Source organism: Bactrocera dorsalis, unplaced genomic scaffold, assembly GCF_023373825.1.
Source record: "Bactrocera dorsalis isolate Fly_Bdor unplaced genomic scaffold, ASM2337382v1 BdCtg158, whole genome shotgun sequence".
In the NCBI taxonomy this organism is placed as follows: Eukaryota; Metazoa; Arthropoda; class Insecta; order Diptera; family Tephritidae; genus Bactrocera; species Bactrocera dorsalis.
Window position 1 is genome coordinate 22010 of NW_026038209.1, and position 17526 is coordinate 39535.

At 35.0% G+C, this 17526-nt stretch overlaps 2 protein-coding genes across 3 annotated transcripts; one reads left to right on the plus strand and one right to left on the minus strand.

Moving 5' to 3' along the window:
* Positions 1–2474: 2474 nt before the first annotated feature.
* Positions 2475–4058, minus strand: LOC105233983 (metallophosphoesterase domain-containing protein 1). Of its 2 annotated transcripts, none has more exons than XM_049461904.1 (2): positions 3553–4058; positions 2475–3495 (listed from the first exon to the last, which is right to left on the minus strand). In XM_049461904.1, the coding sequence occupies exons 1-2, from the start codon at positions 3905–3907 to the stop codon at positions 2942–2944; spliced, it is 909 nt and encodes a 302-aa protein (XP_049317861.1). In that variant the 5' UTR covers positions 3908–4058; the 3' UTR covers positions 2475–2941. The 2 variants fall into 2 exon arrangements, with proteins under 2 accessions (XP_049317861.1, XP_011214472.2); XM_011216170.4 differs by having other exon boundaries at positions 2475–3464; positions 3525–4040.
* Positions 4059–5400: 1342 nt separating this feature from the next.
* On the plus strand, positions 5401–17100 carry LOC105233985 (sterol regulatory element-binding protein 2). The gene is made up of 9 exons (XM_011216171.4): positions 5401–5588; positions 5652–6166; positions 8592–9486; positions 10641–10819; positions 11370–11984; positions 12049–12407; positions 12815–12938; positions 14587–14754; positions 16688–17100. Exons 1-9 carry the CDS (start codon positions 5465–5467, stop codon positions 17045–17047), a joined length of 3339 nt encoding a protein of 1112 aa, XP_011214473.2. The 5' UTR covers positions 5401–5464; the 3' UTR covers positions 17048–17100.
* Positions 17101–17526: the final 426 nt, after the last annotated feature.

The window sequence follows — 17526 nt, forward strand, 5'->3', positions numbered from 1 at the left end:
ATCAATTATCACTTGGCTTGAGCTCCGAAAGCATCGCAGACGTCGGTAGGACTTCAACTATCAATACTGCAAAGACTCGCCTGCATCTGTATGACGGGCGGGAGCTATGCGCACATGTCCGACAGCGGCACTTGAAGTCTTGATGGAACTCACCCCGCTACCTAGTAATTGGTCAAGTCGCCAAACAGACTCTGCTCCAAATGACAGCAGAGGGGACTGGCAAAGGTAAGGTAATCTCTTCCCAACGGATGGAAGAGCAAAGTGGCGTCATACCACTGGCTCTTCTCCCTAGGGATAGCATTACCAAAAAGGTAAACTTCACAAGGAAGTTTAAGTTTACCCTCAGCAGCAAGGCCGAATGGAGCGACTCCGCTACATCAGGTGGTACACCGACGGCTCGAAAATGACGGAGGGAATTGGCGCAGTGGTCGCAGGACCACGCGCTAAACTCTCCATACCCATGGGTAGGTTTCCCAGCATATTCCAAGCAAAGGTATTTGCTATAAGTCGGTGCGTAGAGTTAAACCTCCAACGCAACTATGGAAATGAACGTATAGCCATACTAAGCCATAGCCAAACGGTCTCTTCGCCCGCTCTGCAGCATCCACCAACATTGTAGGACCGGAACCTTTCTTAGCGGTTGGTCCCCACACCATAATGGAGTTGCTCCGTAATGATGAAACAGTGGGTAGGGAGAGGCATTGGCAACAACTCCCAGGCATGCGCCATGCAAAGTTGCTAATGAATGGTTACAACCTCAAAAGGTTTAAATATGTAATCAATCTCTCAAGGGAAAAACTCAGGCTACTGGTCGCCTTCTACACTGGCTATTGCAAGCTCAAGAAGCACTTATTTAACATGGGCCTAGCTTTTTGCGCAAATTGCCAGTTCAGTAACTTAAAGTCTTAAGCTCCAGAACACCTGCTAGCGGACTGCACAGCAGGATTAAGGCCCTTGGATCCATGTTTCCAAATAGGGATCACATCGCCTCAATAGCACCTAGCAGTATATTGTAACTCATCAATTTGCTGGGACTAGTTGAGACGTTGTGAGTTAGAAGAGGGCACACTAGACCGTAGGTCGCGGTACAATCCTCATTTAATTATCTATCTACTTCAACATAAGCCCGAGTTCAGATAATTTTTGAACTGTTTCATACAAGGAGACTTTTATATCCGAAACTCGTAGTTTTCTAGAAGGACAACCAACACACTTCATTATTGATCTAGTTGTGCTCAGTTTGAAATAATTATTTATTATATGGTGGGAAATTTTAATTATATCTCGACGCGAAAAACTCCGATGTTGGATCGACTTCGGTTTTTGTTTTTAAGCGCAGCCGAAGGCCAATGCAGAAAGTAGTACGATGCAAAAGAACTGTGAACATCGATTAGGGTTTTTCTTTTTTAAATTTGTGATACTCCGAAATCCTGTGTAGCAACACTTTCTATCCTTACCCCTCCTCTAGCGAATTAAGATCCTTAATTGTTGCGGCTCTGTACGGATGCGATTTCTTCAATCCTGAAGAATCAGTGTTGTTGCTGTAACGATTATCTAATCCCCGCTTGGGTGACAAGGTTCAGGAAGTTTTTTAAAGGTCCGATCACAGGGTGAGGGGTGTTAGTAGAGTGGGGTTAGCAGGGCATGCAAAGAGATGGGTAGAGTACTGGACATACATATATTTGCCTTGGCGGGGTCGACTCTGTATGTTTGAACGGAGACATAAGGAGACATTCCGTTATGGTCCGGAGTGCATTGTTCTGACATGCATCTCTTGCACTTTTGTACTTTGGCAGTTATCGCGATCGTATGAGGACTATTGATAGTAAGGTTTTTATCGTCATCGACTGTGAAGTTAAGCTCGTCTGTATTCCTTAGTTCAGCTTGTCAATATATCTCTATGGATATAGTGCGGGAGAGTATTAGGTTCCTTGCAAAGAAGAAGCGATTAAGGTCGTTTACTTTTAAGCCCATGTCGCTACTACAACGCTCCCCTTGCATGGTAGTTTTTTATTAAGACCATTAGTTATTTGAGGGTTATTGGGCGATGACTCCCCTACCCAGGTGACCAGTCTTCCGATTTTTCAAATATCAAGTTCGCAAGGATTGGTAATAGCAGGGTGAAGACCTTGGTGAGGAAATTTACTCCCGTCATGCTTACATGTTTGGCACTTAAGATTATTGTGCGGCTTCGTCGTGAAAAGCAAGCGGTGTGCAGTTGTTTACCGTTTTGTGAAACCGTTGGGTAATACGCCGAAGCGTACGATGTTGCTTTTGTTGCGATATGAATCATTGGCCAAAGTAACTCACCCCTTCGGATTGGAGCATACCAACACCAAAGATATGGATTTCAACGCAGTCAAGCAAGTCATAACTTGCTTGCACCGGTGGAGAGGTTACAAGACTTCAGGAGCTCCACCAATTTAGTCCTCTTATGCTAAGAAATTTTTCATTACTGATAACAGGATTATGGATGCTGTATTTGTGCTATAATCTTTCTTTTTTTATTAATTTTTACTTTTTATGAGTTAAAGCTTTCTATATACTACTTAATATAAAACAAATGTGTTAGTGAGTATTAAAATTACCAACATAAGTGTGTAATTCATTATAAATACAAAAATTGCATAATCAAAATAGTCGAATTTTTGAACTTTAGTTGCAAGACTTCAAACTATAAGTTGTGTGTTAACCCATTTTTTTTACTAGTAAAATCGAATTTATCAAACAATTATTTGTTTAAATATTATCTTTAATTAAAACCAAAAGTTTAATAATTACAACTAATATCATAGCTTATTAGATACAGATACATATAATTGATTAGAATTGTATCCATACATATGGCTTCAGCACAACTATCAAAATGGTCTATAGTAACGTTAATGGTCAACACCGAACTAATATATACATATTTATGACGAGAGACCTAGAGATAGGATTAAAATTTGTTATGTGTTAAAGATATATCAAATACTATGGGTGGATTATTAGGCTTATAATTAATATCACAAGTTGACGCGTTCACATAAATAATATTTCCGTCTGATGTAATTCCATAACCCTCATGGATATGCCCAAATACATGATATTTGGGCTTAACTCGTTTCTGCACCGTAGTTAGCAAATCTACACAACCAGCACGTACGCCAGAGCAGCATAAGTCTCCGTGGCCCACGGGTGGAGTATGTGTTACCAATATATCCACATTATTTGGTATGCGGTTCCAAGCATTTATACATGCTTCTCCACGGGGTAAATTGAACGCCCAATTACAAAATTCTGGCTGCCAGGGAGTACCATATATATGTATACCCATTACATCAATTAATTGGTCTTCTATATAGGTACAATTTACTAAAACGTCTCGAATATTTTCAGTTTGTATAGCACTTTCAATGTCTTCTCTGGGATTACCCAGCATCGGCATACTGTCAAGGCTGAAGCGGCCAGTATGTTTAGTGCTGTACACGAAAGCAATAAATAATAATAACTCTTAAAGCTTTCATTCGTATTAGACATACCGACTATCAGGACATTTATTCGAAGAACCTTCTGTAAAGGTTGTATCAAAACTTAGCTCGTGATTTCCCGCTATGACTATCTTATGCTTATGAGGAAGAGTAGCAATCCATTTATCAAAATCAATTACTTCGTCTAATTTACCACATTTCGTAAAATCGCCAGCATGAATAAAGATGTCACCGTCCGGTATATCAAATTTTAAGTAAGGTGTTAACGAATGCGTATCGCTCATACAAACAACACGAATTTTATTAGGATCTTTCTGTTTAACAATCTTACTCATAGACACTTTTATCACACGCTGCGTTTTGGAAATCTCGTTCCAAGCAGCTGTTGGATTATTGGTTAATGGGTGTACAGATATTGAATTTTCCAAATCCATGTATCACCGGTATTATTTACGTATAGGACAAATTAAATAAAGTACAAAATAAGAGAGATGCTATTGTAAACATCGATAATAAACATAAGATGGCTTTTACACTTTACAATTTGCAATATCATAACGTCTAGTATACAATATATTTGGATCGGTATCCACATCACACAGTTTTTACAAAAGTGATAAAACCATGTCCATCTCATCTCTCATTGGAAATAAGAGAGAAATCGCTAAACGTCAAAACCTACTGAAATTTGACAGTTCACAGAGCTCAGAAGGTTTTAACATTTAGCAATTGGTAAAGAGAGCTGGCCAGACGGAAATCTTATCAAGAAAATTTATAAATGGTGGGATTTATTGTTTTGTTGAAGACAAGATTTGGGGAAAATGTTCAGTTATTTGTGTCGAAATTGCTCAGAACATATTCAGACGAGTTCACATAAACAAAACCTTTTATATGTTTTGCAGTTGGTCTAATCGCGCATGTTCATACTAGTATACTATATTTAAGCCAGTGTGACAAAAGACGCTATTAAAAAAATATTAAGCAAGTAAAAAGAGTATTGTGTTCGTTCTGGATACTGTAGCAGGTTACAGTCCTACTTGTCTTTGCATGCTTGCCAACCCCCCTCATCTAACAACCCTTTTCCTTTGGTCCAACCCCGTCGAAATAGCACATTTCCTGGGCCTCTGCTAGATGACGTCAACGACAATCTGGGTAACCTTTGCCATGATAAGGGGACCGATAACCGTTAAAATAACAACAACAACAATATTGTCTTCCCGTTAGCTGACGTCGACGACAACTTAGATAATCCTTATCCTCCTAAAGGAGATTAGATAACCGTTAGAACGACAACAACAATAGTGTCTTCACTAAACTAAATACGTTAAATACCAGCAAAAGGACTAAACATTCTAGAATCTACTGAATCCAGCTTTAATGAATACCACCACTATAAAAATTAAACTGACGATATACAAAACAAAATTGTGAAACATTGTGCGTCATCAGTGATGGCATGGAGGTGCTTCACTTCATTCGGGGTGGGCCACTTGTACAAGTTCAGGCAAAATTACTGGCAGTATTTACAGAGATATTTTAGTAGAACATTTAAATGGAAATTATGCTAATTTTTTACCATTAGCTTAGAATTTTCAGCATGATAACTGCCCAAACCTCAATGAATTGATACGAAAAAATATGTATATGATATAACATAATAGATTAGATTTTTAATTTTATACAAAAATTTCAAGAATTTTAAGAAATTTAAATTATTTTTGACAAGTATGGTGGTTGTTCGATCAACCTGAAACGAAGTTAGTAATCATGTAACTACAGCGTTATTCTAGAACACCTGTCTGACGACATATCGAACGTAACTCAGTCGGAGAGAAACTCGCACAGAAATACTCCAATTGGCAATAAATTTGAAAATTGGTTTGTTGGGTTATTCTCTGAGGAAATGAGGGTTATCGGAAGATTTATTATCGATTCAAATGTATTATATATAAATCATACGATGTTTTCGAACGCAATTGAATAGATTTAAAATGGATGAAAATAGTTCGTCAAATCCTGTTGACATGGAATTTTCATATGGAACAGGTTTTGATTCATTGGATATTTTTAAGGAGGAAGATACTTTGAACATTATAAAGGATATGGTGCCTCTGGGTAAGCAATCAAGCATTTCAATGTTTATATTAACTTACGTGTATACATTAATATATCAAATAGAAATGCGGGACTTTTTCGAGGATATTGATCAAATGGAATTCTCTGATGAAGCCCTGTCAAATAATTTGTTACCAGATTGTAATGTGGACACATTAAATTTCATTGGACCTGATTTATTACTGCAACCGAAAGTGTCTAGTCCAGATTTAGTTAATAATGCTGGAAAAAATTGTACGAACAGTTACAGCTCTTCAGATCCCTTGATGGCTGGCCATTTAAATCATGTCGCTACTCTACCTTCTTCAATTCATGCAGTTGAGTTCAATTCGTCGTCTAATAGCTTGCCTTTGGATCAAAAATGGATAATGAGAAATGAACAAAATCCCGTGCGAAGTAACCAAGTTGTCGATAAGCCGAAAGAGTTCTGCAATGTTAATCCTGGAAAGGAAGATAAACCCGATTTTTCTAAAAATGACTGTTACAAATCCAATGCCTTGGAAAATGTTCAGACCCATATACAATCTGTTGAATTCAGAAATGATGTGTTGAAAGAAGGCATTTATGACAATGAAAAGGTATGTAAAAATTTACTTCAAAAAAGTCAAATAATACAAATAATACAAAGATGAGGGTATACATTAGTTAGTGTAGGATTAGCTCATGATTCAATTTTATAAGGTGTCGATACGTAGCGTGCAGCTGCTATCAGCAGGAAAACATTAAAATGTTCTTTCTGCTTGTTAAGCTACCAGCATGTGCTCTCCTCTGCTACATGATTCAATTATAGAAGTTGGTGTCGATATGAAGCGTGCTTCATCACTTCGTTCTTGTTTTCCTCGTGAATTTTCAGTTTATATTTTGATGGCTGTCTTATTTACAATCTATTCTTATGAAGGAAACGCTAACAGAGATGTGTCTCAAATTACTTCGTGATCAACTTTATTCCGACTAGCCCATTTTTGAACTTCGTGTGAAGTTTGATCTCCATGTGTCAATTAGTCTGTTTGTCAGCAGTTTTTTATGATGCAAAAAGATTGTCTAGAGGCTTTTACCATGGGTAAAATTTTAACAGCGAGTTTACTCGAAATTGTGGGTTTCCAATGGAATCGTTGAAAAACCTGATACACTGTCTGCTTAATCACGAACACAAATATCATATTTGCATTCAAGAAGGTCGTGAAGTCAGCGATGATGTTAGTGATGATAATATCAAATAATTGGCCTCAGATACTCAACTATTTTGGTTAATATGATGGTTTTCATATAGTTTTGCTACGGCTGCATAAGTCCTAAATGAGTGAGCCTTTTTCTAGTCACAGAATCGCAATGCATAATACGTGCGCCGGCGTCTTGGGCTTTAGCTTACGAACCCTCACATTTCTTCAGAGCTCATTCCTATCCTGTGCAGATGTTTGCGCAGTCTGCAGTGTGCTGTAAAAAATCTTGTTAGTATTCTTAAGTTATTCTTGCTAAAAAAGATGATGTCATTGAGTGTCTAATTTCGTAATATCCGCGCTTATTCCTTATGTTGTTTTTGATCCATGTATGTATCACATCTGTGATTGTGGCTTTGTTTCTTCCTTTATCTTCGTTTGATCCCCGATATTTTTTATCCTAAAGCTATGCTGAATTTGATATTAAAATTTATGGTCTTCTGAATTTCGTCTCTGCTGTATGTCGGAAGTATAAAATGTTCTCCTACACCCGAACTTACCGCTAGATATAGGGTTATATATCTATATATGTATAAATGATCAGGATGACGATAAAGTTGAAATCCGGTTGACTGTTTGTCTGTCCGTCCGTCCGTGCAACTTGCCACTTGAGTGAAAATTGAGATATCTTGATGAAACTTTAGTACAAAAAAAAAATCAAGTTCGTAGATGGGCGTAATCTGACAACTGCCATGCCCACAAATCGCCATTAACCAAAACTGAAAAGTGCCATTACTACATGGGATGACAGTAGCAAGGGGGACCTGTGGATAAAAAATTTTGAAAAAGTGGGCTTGGCCCCGCCTGTTTAATGTGCATATCTCCTAAACCACTGAAGCTACAAAAACAAAACTCGGCCAGCACGAATATTACAAGAATTACTACAGTGTGAAAATTAATGAAATCGGATGAAAACCCCACTCACTCTCCATATAAAAACTTGCCGACAGGTTAGTATGACGAAGATTTTTAGGGACCGGTGTAAAAATTGGACGATGGGCCTGGCACCGTCCACTTTGTAGTGAAATCCCATATCTCGGAACCCTACTGACCGATTTCGACAAAATTTGGAACGTGGCATTCTTTTCATATTCCTATGTCACTCTGTTAAAATGAGTGAAATTGGATAATAAAAACATCTATTTCTCATAATGCACAATTTTAAATTCTACTTGACTCTTTTTCTTTCCAGTACACAAATCAAAAAGCAATTAATATAACGATATTAAACTTTGAACGAATAATGCCTTTAGTGTATGCCACATTATGATCAAAAATTGTTCAAATCCAACCAAAACTGTTCAAGACCTTAGGTTCCGAATATGGGGACCCCAGTATCTATTGTTGACTTTTGATCTAAAATGTCGGTCAATGTATGATATATATAACTGGAATTAAGGAATAATCCTTCTCTTATAATGATATGTATGCATATCAAAAATGGGTTCAATCGGACCAATACTTCCCTTAGCTTAGTGACTTTGTACTGCATATATCGGCCAATATCTGAGTTATCCCAATGAAAATAAGAGGGTGTGTTTTATTCATAAGAGTGTATCTTTGTGCCTAAAATAGATAAATTTGAAGGAAAACTTGGCCTATGTACTAATATCAGGATTTTCTAACATCCGGCTGACTTTACTTTATACCTGAATGATTGGTTTTATACCTTAAAGTATTTCCCTGGTTTTGATTCTTGCAAGTTGCAAGAATATAAACTGTTCGGTTGCACCCGAACTTAGCTCTTTCTTACTTGTTTAATTTCAACTTTATTGTACTCTTTCAGATAAGCCAAGCAAATATAACTATCCAAGATTTGAAGGACATACAATCAGCTCAACATGTTTTGATACAAAGAAATCCAACGATTATGTATGCCACTCCACCTACTTCTTCCGCGTCCTTTGCTGCTGGTCCTCCGATTATATCACAAATTCCTGTCATATTTGAACCAACTGTAAACGTCTCGTGCACTTTACCCAAAGTGGGAAACATCTCATCGGTAGAGAATAAAGTGCCAATTAATCGAATTCAACCAAAAAAGAAAGAAGTCAAAAGGTCTGCTCATAATGCTATAGAGCGGCGTTATCGTACTTCAATAAATGACAAAATTTCGGAACTAAAAAATCTTATAATAGGGGAATCTGCAAAACTCAACAAATCGGCAGTTTTGCGCAAGTCAATTGATAAAATACGCGATCTTCAAAAGCAAAATTCTGAAATGCGCGATGAGATACAGAGACTTCAAAATGAGCTTGTAAACCGAAGCAGTTGTAATGTTAAAAATCTACTCAACTCAACAAAGATCAATAAAGTTGATAATAGGAATAAGCCATTAATAACGAATGAGTTCTCACAAAAACAAAGAATTATTACGCCTCCATGTAGTGACGAGTCAAATGCCTCACAATCTCCAACACACTCTGATATTTCTTTACCATGTTCCCCAGTCAACGGGTCTGTTAAAAGCTTTAATTCATATAAAATGAAAAATGTGTCAACTGCTATTCGTGATATGTCGCATTCACGATTAACGTTATGCATATTTATGTTGGCTTTTATCACAATAAATCCATTTAAGATATTTCTGTACAGACCTACTGATACTATGGGCACTCTCGGAAATTATGGAAGTATTGATGATACTCATCACCGCCGTATTCTAAACTTCAACGATGATAGTAAGTATTTAATTTTTTTTTTTTTACTTTTTCGGAGGGCTAAGTTAGGAACTAAAGTTCTAAAAATTGAATCATCTTTTAAATTTTTGCCATTAGGAATATAATTCTAGAGTTTTGAAAATCTTATCACACCCACCATTTCACAAAGTCTTTACATTTTATTCACTACTTTGTTTTATGAGTTTTTAATATTATCAATTCCGGCCGCTTAAGAAAGGTTACGAAAGTAAAAAGTAGTAAAATAAGTGTCCGCGTCCGATCATGACAGTGTCCAGTAGTTAGAGTGGAATTTGTTCTGAAAACCTAACATAAAACTTGGTTCCTGAATTTTTTGTCCGGTTAAGAGAGGGGTTAGTATATTGGATGTGTGCGCAAGTAGAGGTTTCACGGCATACTTTATAAGGTATACATTGTAGAAATGAGTGGTCAGAAAATAACTGTCGTGGACTACGATCCCAATCCAAAGTTCTTCAGCATTTTTGAATTTTTTCTTAGCAATCGGCGTCTTACAACTCCATAAGTTTTCAATAGAGTTTGCATCGAAACTTTGCGCTGGTCAGCTCAGAACATCAATAATTTCTACGGTGAGCGAATTTTTCCCATTTTTAACTTCGTGCTTTGGGTCATTGGTCTGCATAAAAAACCAATTCACAGGCATCGATTCGAACGCGAATAATTCCATAGATTTTTTCACCTATGGTCCAAAGTCCTTTTTTCGGAAATTTGAAGTCCTTTTTCGTTCAACAACTAAGCATCATCGAGTCGCCTTCGTATAAGTCTACTGAAGATGCTAAACTAAATTTTTCATTTATTTTAACCATAATCTCTCAGGAAGATTTAAAATGATTAGCCATTATTTTTCTGATGGGGGATTTTTTTTATTTCTCAGCGAATTAGGATCACTTAACAAAATTTATGGTGTTATTCATAATTTCTCCTTTTTTCCAAAGTTAAAAAATTAAAATTTCTACCCATTTTTTTATATTTTAATTTTATTTTACAGCTACAGTTAATCAAGGTCTTTTTTCAACCACTGCCATTTATTAACGAATATTTGTACAAATAACCAGTTTTTTTCAATAATTACTTGTATTATCTTGTAGATTATGTTATTTACTATGATTCATTTATGTATTTCTTATTTTTTTACACAGATACAAATAATGGTTTTATTTGGAAAACCTTTTGGGGCCCTTTATTCTTGTGGTTTGTTAACTTGATGGTCATGTTGGTCTGCTTCGTAAAATTGATTGGTTATGTGAATCCATTAGGAAATACAACTGCTGTCGAATTCAAAACACGAAAGGAGTGTGGAGATAAACTTTTCGAAAAGGTAGAATATGGAAATAAACAATTTATATACAACCTGATCTAATTTGACCCGGACAAAACACTACGTTTTCACGTATTGTAATACAAATATTTATTATTGGCTTCAAAGGAGTATCTTCAGCAATTCAAGTATGCCAATTTTTAGTAAAATTTTCCATATACTTACTATAATATTTCGCTGGGATTGACTTTCAGTACCTTCAGCAAATTTTTGTTTTATTTTCTTAAAGTATTTTTCGATGACTTAATCATTAAAAGAGATGCATTGACGACTGGTATGAGGCAAATCTTCAATGACTTCACGATCAAAAACTTGTGTGTTTGTAGACTCCTCAAAACACAATTTCAATCAAACCTCTTATTAAATTTTAATTACAATGAATTTTAATATTTACATACGTACATACGTACTAATATGGAGATCAAACTTCACACGAACATGAAAAATATGTACCAATCTGGGAAAAATTATCAAATGTTTTCGCGCGTAGATTAAATACACTAGTCCGAGTCAAATTTGATCATATGGTATTAACATTTCTCTCACTTAGGGCTATATGGAAGATGCTTACTTGGAGTATATATCTTGCTTGAAAAGCCTTGGAGTAACGTTGCCGACGTCCACTTTTGATTTTATTATATTGACAACCTGGCAATTTATTCGTATATTTATTGGTCATCTAAAGATTAACTGCAAATATACAAAATCTGTTTCAAGATTACGCAAAGATGAGCACAGTTATTCAAATACTACAACAGCGAAGAATTTGGCCATTTTCTTCAACAGGCTGAATCAGTTGCATTTAACAACTGAAAACAACCCCAAACATGGCCTGACATTATCATTATATGCATTAGATATGGCCCAGTTGTCTCAAGACACCCTTACAAATGAAGAATTGGTCGATATTTACTTAATCACGACTTTACTGGTAAAACAAAACTATCCTAGATCATTGAAGTTATTTGTACGATATTGCATTAAAAAGGGGAAACAAGAGTGGTTTAAGTCTGCAGGAAAGTCGAGTCAATATAAATGGATATTTACTCCATTCGGAACACAATTTTTAATTGATCATGAATTTGATTTAAACAACAACTTACAATCAAATAATATGTTTATACAATTGTCGAGCAGTGCGAATCCTCTAACACACTTATTAAAGGTATAACATTAAGATTGTCTGACTTTCCACTTATAGTGGATTTTAATTTTTCTACTATTTATAGAATTATCAAGAATATTTGCTTCATCAAGCTATTCAATGTCTGGTTGGATCCATCCAAATTTCTGATAAAAAAAGAACAAATCTTAAGGCATATGATATAGGAGATAATACTGTGGCTAGTAATGCACTGACTTTTGTTTCTTTGTTGCGTGATTCCATTTCTGCTGATTGCAGCAATGAAAAGATTGAGTGGTGGGTTAACATTCTTGAAGTTTCTGTTTATTGGTTATTAGGCGAAGATGAAAAAGCCGAAAAATCATATCAACGTGCGAGACTTTTACCGAAGGAACTTGAGACAAGTAACGACAAACTACCACAAGCTTTACATTTGGCATTGGAAGCAAAGTTTTTATCACTGCAGTAAGTAAAAACAAAAATACTGAATGAATACTTCGTATAAGCAAAAGTGTTATCAAATGTATTAGTATATTTATATCGGTATTCTGCTGTGACTCACTAAATTACGATTGTAATAATTAGAGACATGAGACAATCGTGACAAGCAGAATACCGATATTGGACTCACCGAGGCAAGTGCAGACGACAAAATTAAAAAAAATTGAGATTTTAGATACATGTTGAGTCATATATATGTATGTATATAGCTGAATGATAAAAAGGCAATTAATTAATATTTTAAAGTTTAAGTTAATTTTAAAAGTAAAGAGAATCGGTATAAATGGCCGGCACCTATTAGTCGGTCAGCGTTATGCTGTGCTTAAATTGTGGTGTTGTATACAAAAAGTACAAGATTCCTTATTTTGCAGGTATAGTGGAGGCTTCTACAAACGTGATTCTCAAAGTATAATAGATATCTGCAATCGATCCAGTAACTGTCTTCAAGAATCTTTAACATTTAATAAAATTACAAGTGTGAAAAAAATTAAATTGGTAAGTTTTAATGTTATTTATTATTAAATAAATAATTCAATACTTATTACCTAAGACCTACCGTTTCTGAAATATAATATGAACACGTTTCCACGTTAGCTATGAGGTGGGAAATTTCGTGCGTTTTTCACTATATTTTGATTTTTATATCTCAGGAACTGTTGGTCTTAGGCAAAATGTAATTTTTTATAGTTAGTTGTATGATCTGCAATTCTCGTCTTTTGTAGTATGTTATTTTTTAATCATGTTTTTAACATATTCATTAACTTTTAGCTTGTTGTAAATTTATATAACTTCACATTTATTTTCTGTCATACCGGACTGTTATGAACTCAAATAAAACAATATTTGTGTATTTAAAAAAAATATTGAAACAAGCTTGGGACAACGTTCTTTATATCAAATTAGAATTCTCATAGTATGTACTCATATACCAATAATACCGACTATAAAAAATTAAAATTCTCACGACAGCCGGTTCTACGCATCGGAATTGACTCGGATTTCATCCGACCAAGGGCTGTTTTTTCGACGATCTAACCCCGTCCGGGGACTGATAACCTCTAAAACAACAACAACTATTAAAATTGCGTTTTACTTTATACTTATGTATATAAAATGATCAGCATGACGAATTGAATTTATTTCCGGAAGTATATCTGTTCGTAAAGACAAACAGCAACATAAAATCTTGTTTGCCAGTTATTGAGATAATGAATGAATGAAATTTAATATTTAGGTGCATCTTTTATATTTTATTTATCATTGATCGGAATCGGTTTTCGGACTACTATATCACATATGGGAGATAACACAATCAATTTTTCAGCTTTTTTTAAATTTCGCCTTAAAAATCGATGGCTCGAAATCAGTTTGTGTCGAACATATGTAAATTACCAAGGACACATGTACCAATTTTAATCAAGATATCAAAATTTTTATTGAAAATATCGCTACAGACGGAAGTAGAGACAGACAGTCCCTCGGAATTAAACTCGTGTCATTATGATCATTTTAAAATAACTCTAATATCGGTATTCTGCTTGAGACGATTGTCTCATGTCTCTAATTGTCACAATAGTAATTTAGTGGCACATACAGTATACTACTGTACAGTATACTACTATACTGTATCTGCCAGAATTCCAAATGAGACTCCTGACTAACAGAGTCACTAAATTAAGATTGAGACAATTAGAGACATGAGACAATCGTCTCAAGCAGAATACCGATATAAATCTATGTTGATTAGTTTTAGGTATTACAATAATATAACACTACTCAACAAATCTGAAGGAAAAATTTACGACTGCTGTGCTAACAAGTGTGTGAGGTATTTGAGGTGACCTTATCACGAATTTGAATTTAAAATCAGCCATTGACTATTTTTGCCATTGTAGTAAATAGTGGTGGTTTGACCCCTTCACCCCTTGACCCGTGACAACACCAAAAATCTTATATATATGCAAATTCTTATAATCATTTTCGGGTTTTGGCAACTTAAAATTACCGAAAAATAGCCTATAACATCAAAGTCGCAAAATGACAGTAAGCTATTGTAATTCAGTTTTTTTAATCAAGTTTACGGTTCATAATCCTATAATATTTTGACAACAATTGATTAACTATACCTTCATTTTTATTACAGTTGTTTCAATTGCTAACTTGTGATTGGGTGCTCGAAACAAGAACCCAGCTTTGGGAGACGGAATACATGAACGCTGATCAAATTCTGTGCAAACAAGTTCCGAGCGATTATTTGGAAAAATTTCAAAAGGATCTTAACTCGATGCGTTATGTCATAGAAGATTTGCATGTAAGTTTTATTGCTCAATTTCGTAGCAGTATGGCCAAAGAGATATAGATTAATCCAATCACTACTGGTGATGGTTAGCATTGGTTAGGAGATTTATCTATGCGTAATCCATGGATTGCAGGAATATTTTTCGATTTTTCAGGTATAAGTCACGAAATATCCCACTTAGACATCTTAGATAAAAGCGCTTGAGCCAGTCATAACTTTTTTGAGGCGGCTAATATCTACAACCTACAGCATATTTCTTTCAGGATCAATGTCATCATAATCTGTCTCCAAGTCTCCAACCAGCAGCATGCTACATTAACCATGCGCTGACAAACATATCAATCACGCTTGTATATAACGTTGATACATTCCGTCTAGGCTAAAACTAGTATTTCTATGATCAGATAGGAAGCGGTCATTAAGAACCCACAACTCTTTGATCAGGGGTGGAGGGGTAAAGAACATCCCTCCTACCTGGAAGAGGAAAGTTTCATCTACAACATATAAATATCAAATTTTCACTACAAATAAAATGCAGAAGCATTTAACGTATAACTCGAGTTCGCATCGGAATCAATTAAAATGCTGGTTCTTCTTTGTGTGTAGTCGTTATGCGTCACGTTAGCTGAAACCAATCAACACACTTGGATGACGGATAAATAATAATAGCGTTTGTCAACGGCTTTGTAAATTTAAAAGCATAGTTGTGCAGGCTTGTTACCATGGAAGTAACAGATACACATGCCCACATTATTGGAACATCCCACAAAACTCGATTGTACTCTAATAAAAATGTAAGCTATTAAAAGTATGTTGATCCACCCCTATACTAGTCCAACTTGCATCCGCGGCGGTAAGAATTCTACTAATTTGTGGGTGTGCTTTCCTCCCAAGTCGTACTTATTTTTCGTTTTCAGTTATCTTTACTTCTTGAATGATAATTTCGTTATTTTTCATTTACTACTCCGTACCAGCAAAATTTCTAGAATTATTGCTATGCTATAGCTACCGCTCTCAATAGCCAAAAAATTGGGACCGGTATGAGAGCAGAGCTAATTAAAATTTTCATGTGTAGCATGTGTAGCTGTAGCACATTCTAAGATAATTGAATCGTTTTAAATTTGTTCAGAATTGATACAAGCTTAGCTATTTCGAAAGAAATTTAAATATTTTGATAAAAAATACTGATTTGTTAACGATATGTCTTCTATATTTTTGATTACGTATGGATAAATTGTCATCAACTAATTTTAAAGAGGAAAAACCTGTTTAACATGGAATGTTATTTTTGTTTTTAGTTCTTTTATGTTTTTCTTCGTTAAATTTTTTAGGCCGTTATTATAAGTTAAGTATATACATATAAATATATAGCTACGTATAGTTCGGTTTTCTGCTTTTTTATTGTCATTTGTTATATTTATGTTTTGACTACTATTAAACTAAAAGGGTAAAAAGCTAAAAGAAGTCGTCCTAGTAGATTGAAACCTATCTGAAAAGAAAGATAAATACCAAAAATGAAAGTGAAAGTAATTTACGGGCGATATGCGATCAGAAAAAGGAAGAATAGGGGAGTGTTTGAATTTTTAAGAGTTAAAACGGCTTATTTCAGTTTCCGGCAAAACTATGAGTCCTATGGAAAAGAGTTATATGGCAAAGTTATATGTTTCATCCTACAATGATTTCTTTTGGTTTCAAAAATTATGTACCTTGGTCTACATACATAGTTAGTTTTGCTTTAATTGCTGTTTACACTGTCTACAACAACCTTGAGGGAGAGTCTCGTTGCGGTTGTTTTCGAGATGTTGCTAAATTCTTGTTATTACATATTACCTAAAGTTAGCGTACAGTCGATTAATACCAGCTTACATTTATTTATTACACAGACTAAAGCGTATAATACCATAATAAAACGCAACAAATCGTATATATACATATTTATTTTTAGATTGGTCATCAACGAATTTACCTGTATGAAGCTGTATGTCGTCTTATGGCCGGAGTAGCACCTGGACCTACACAACAACTTTTGGATCGCAGTTTGCGGCATAGAACTCTTAGATCATCCGTTATATGTGGAGGAAAAGATAAAAGCAATAACTGTGTAGGATTTCAACGTGAAAGAGCGACAGCACTTTATATTGCATGTAAGTATTTACCAAATGCGTTAATTTGTTCGCCGGGAGAACGAGTTGGAATGTTAGCTGAAGCTGCCAAAACTCTGGAAAAGCTTGGTGACAAGAGAAAACTAAATGATTGTTATAAGTTAATTAAATTTTTTGATAATAGCATCGATGTAATCGATTAAATTTACTTATAAGTTAACTCGCAAATATATTAGTATTGCTGTTTTTGTAGATACATATAAAGGTCTAAATTCATCTGTTTTATTTACTAATGTTAGGTAAGTATAATCAGACACTCGTAGCTTATATTTATTTAACATGAATCATTGAAAACTTTACTTAGATGAGCTATAGCAAATGTTGAATTGAAGGGTTGCCCACCATCAATATGTTGCAAAATTTCAATTTTACAATATTTCTATTATCTTTTCAACTGGTTTTGTTAAAGGCGGAAGGTTCGATAAAACGATTTATTCTTGCATTTTTTTTTACAAGTCACCTCAGAGACAATGTTATTTCATATTCAAGAATGAGAGTGTGATGGTGTAATATGATTCATATAGCTCGACTCTAAACCACATTGTGGTCAAGAAAACTTTTCCAATTTCATTAAAGTGTACGTAGAGGTTTGTAAACCGCCAAAAAAGTGTCTTTTTTTTAA

What these genes read in the sequence shown, in the direction of transcription:
- LOC105233983 (XM_049461904.1), bottom strand. Translation starts at nt 3,907, where the DNA reads ATGGATTTGGAAAATTCAATATCTGTACACCCATTAACCAATAATCCA. An exon ending in TGATACAACCTTTACAGAAG is followed by an intron (nt 3,496 to 3,552) that starts GTTCTTCGAATA and finishes GAAAGCTTTAAG; the next exon opens with AGTTATTATTATTTATTGCT.
- LOC105233985 (XM_011216171.4), top strand. Translation starts at nt 5,465, where the DNA reads ATGGATGAAAATAGTTCGTCAAATCCTGTTGACATGGAATTTTCATAT. An exon ending in AAAGGATATGGTGCCTCTGG is followed by an intron (nt 5,589 to 5,651) that starts GTAAGCAATCAA and finishes TATATCAAATAG; the next exon opens with AAATGCGGGACTTTTTCGAG. An exon ending in GTGTGAAAAAAATTAAATTG is followed by an intron (nt 12,939 to 14,586) that starts GTAAGTTTTAAT and finishes TTTTTATTACAG; the next exon opens with TTGTTTCAATTGCTAACTTG.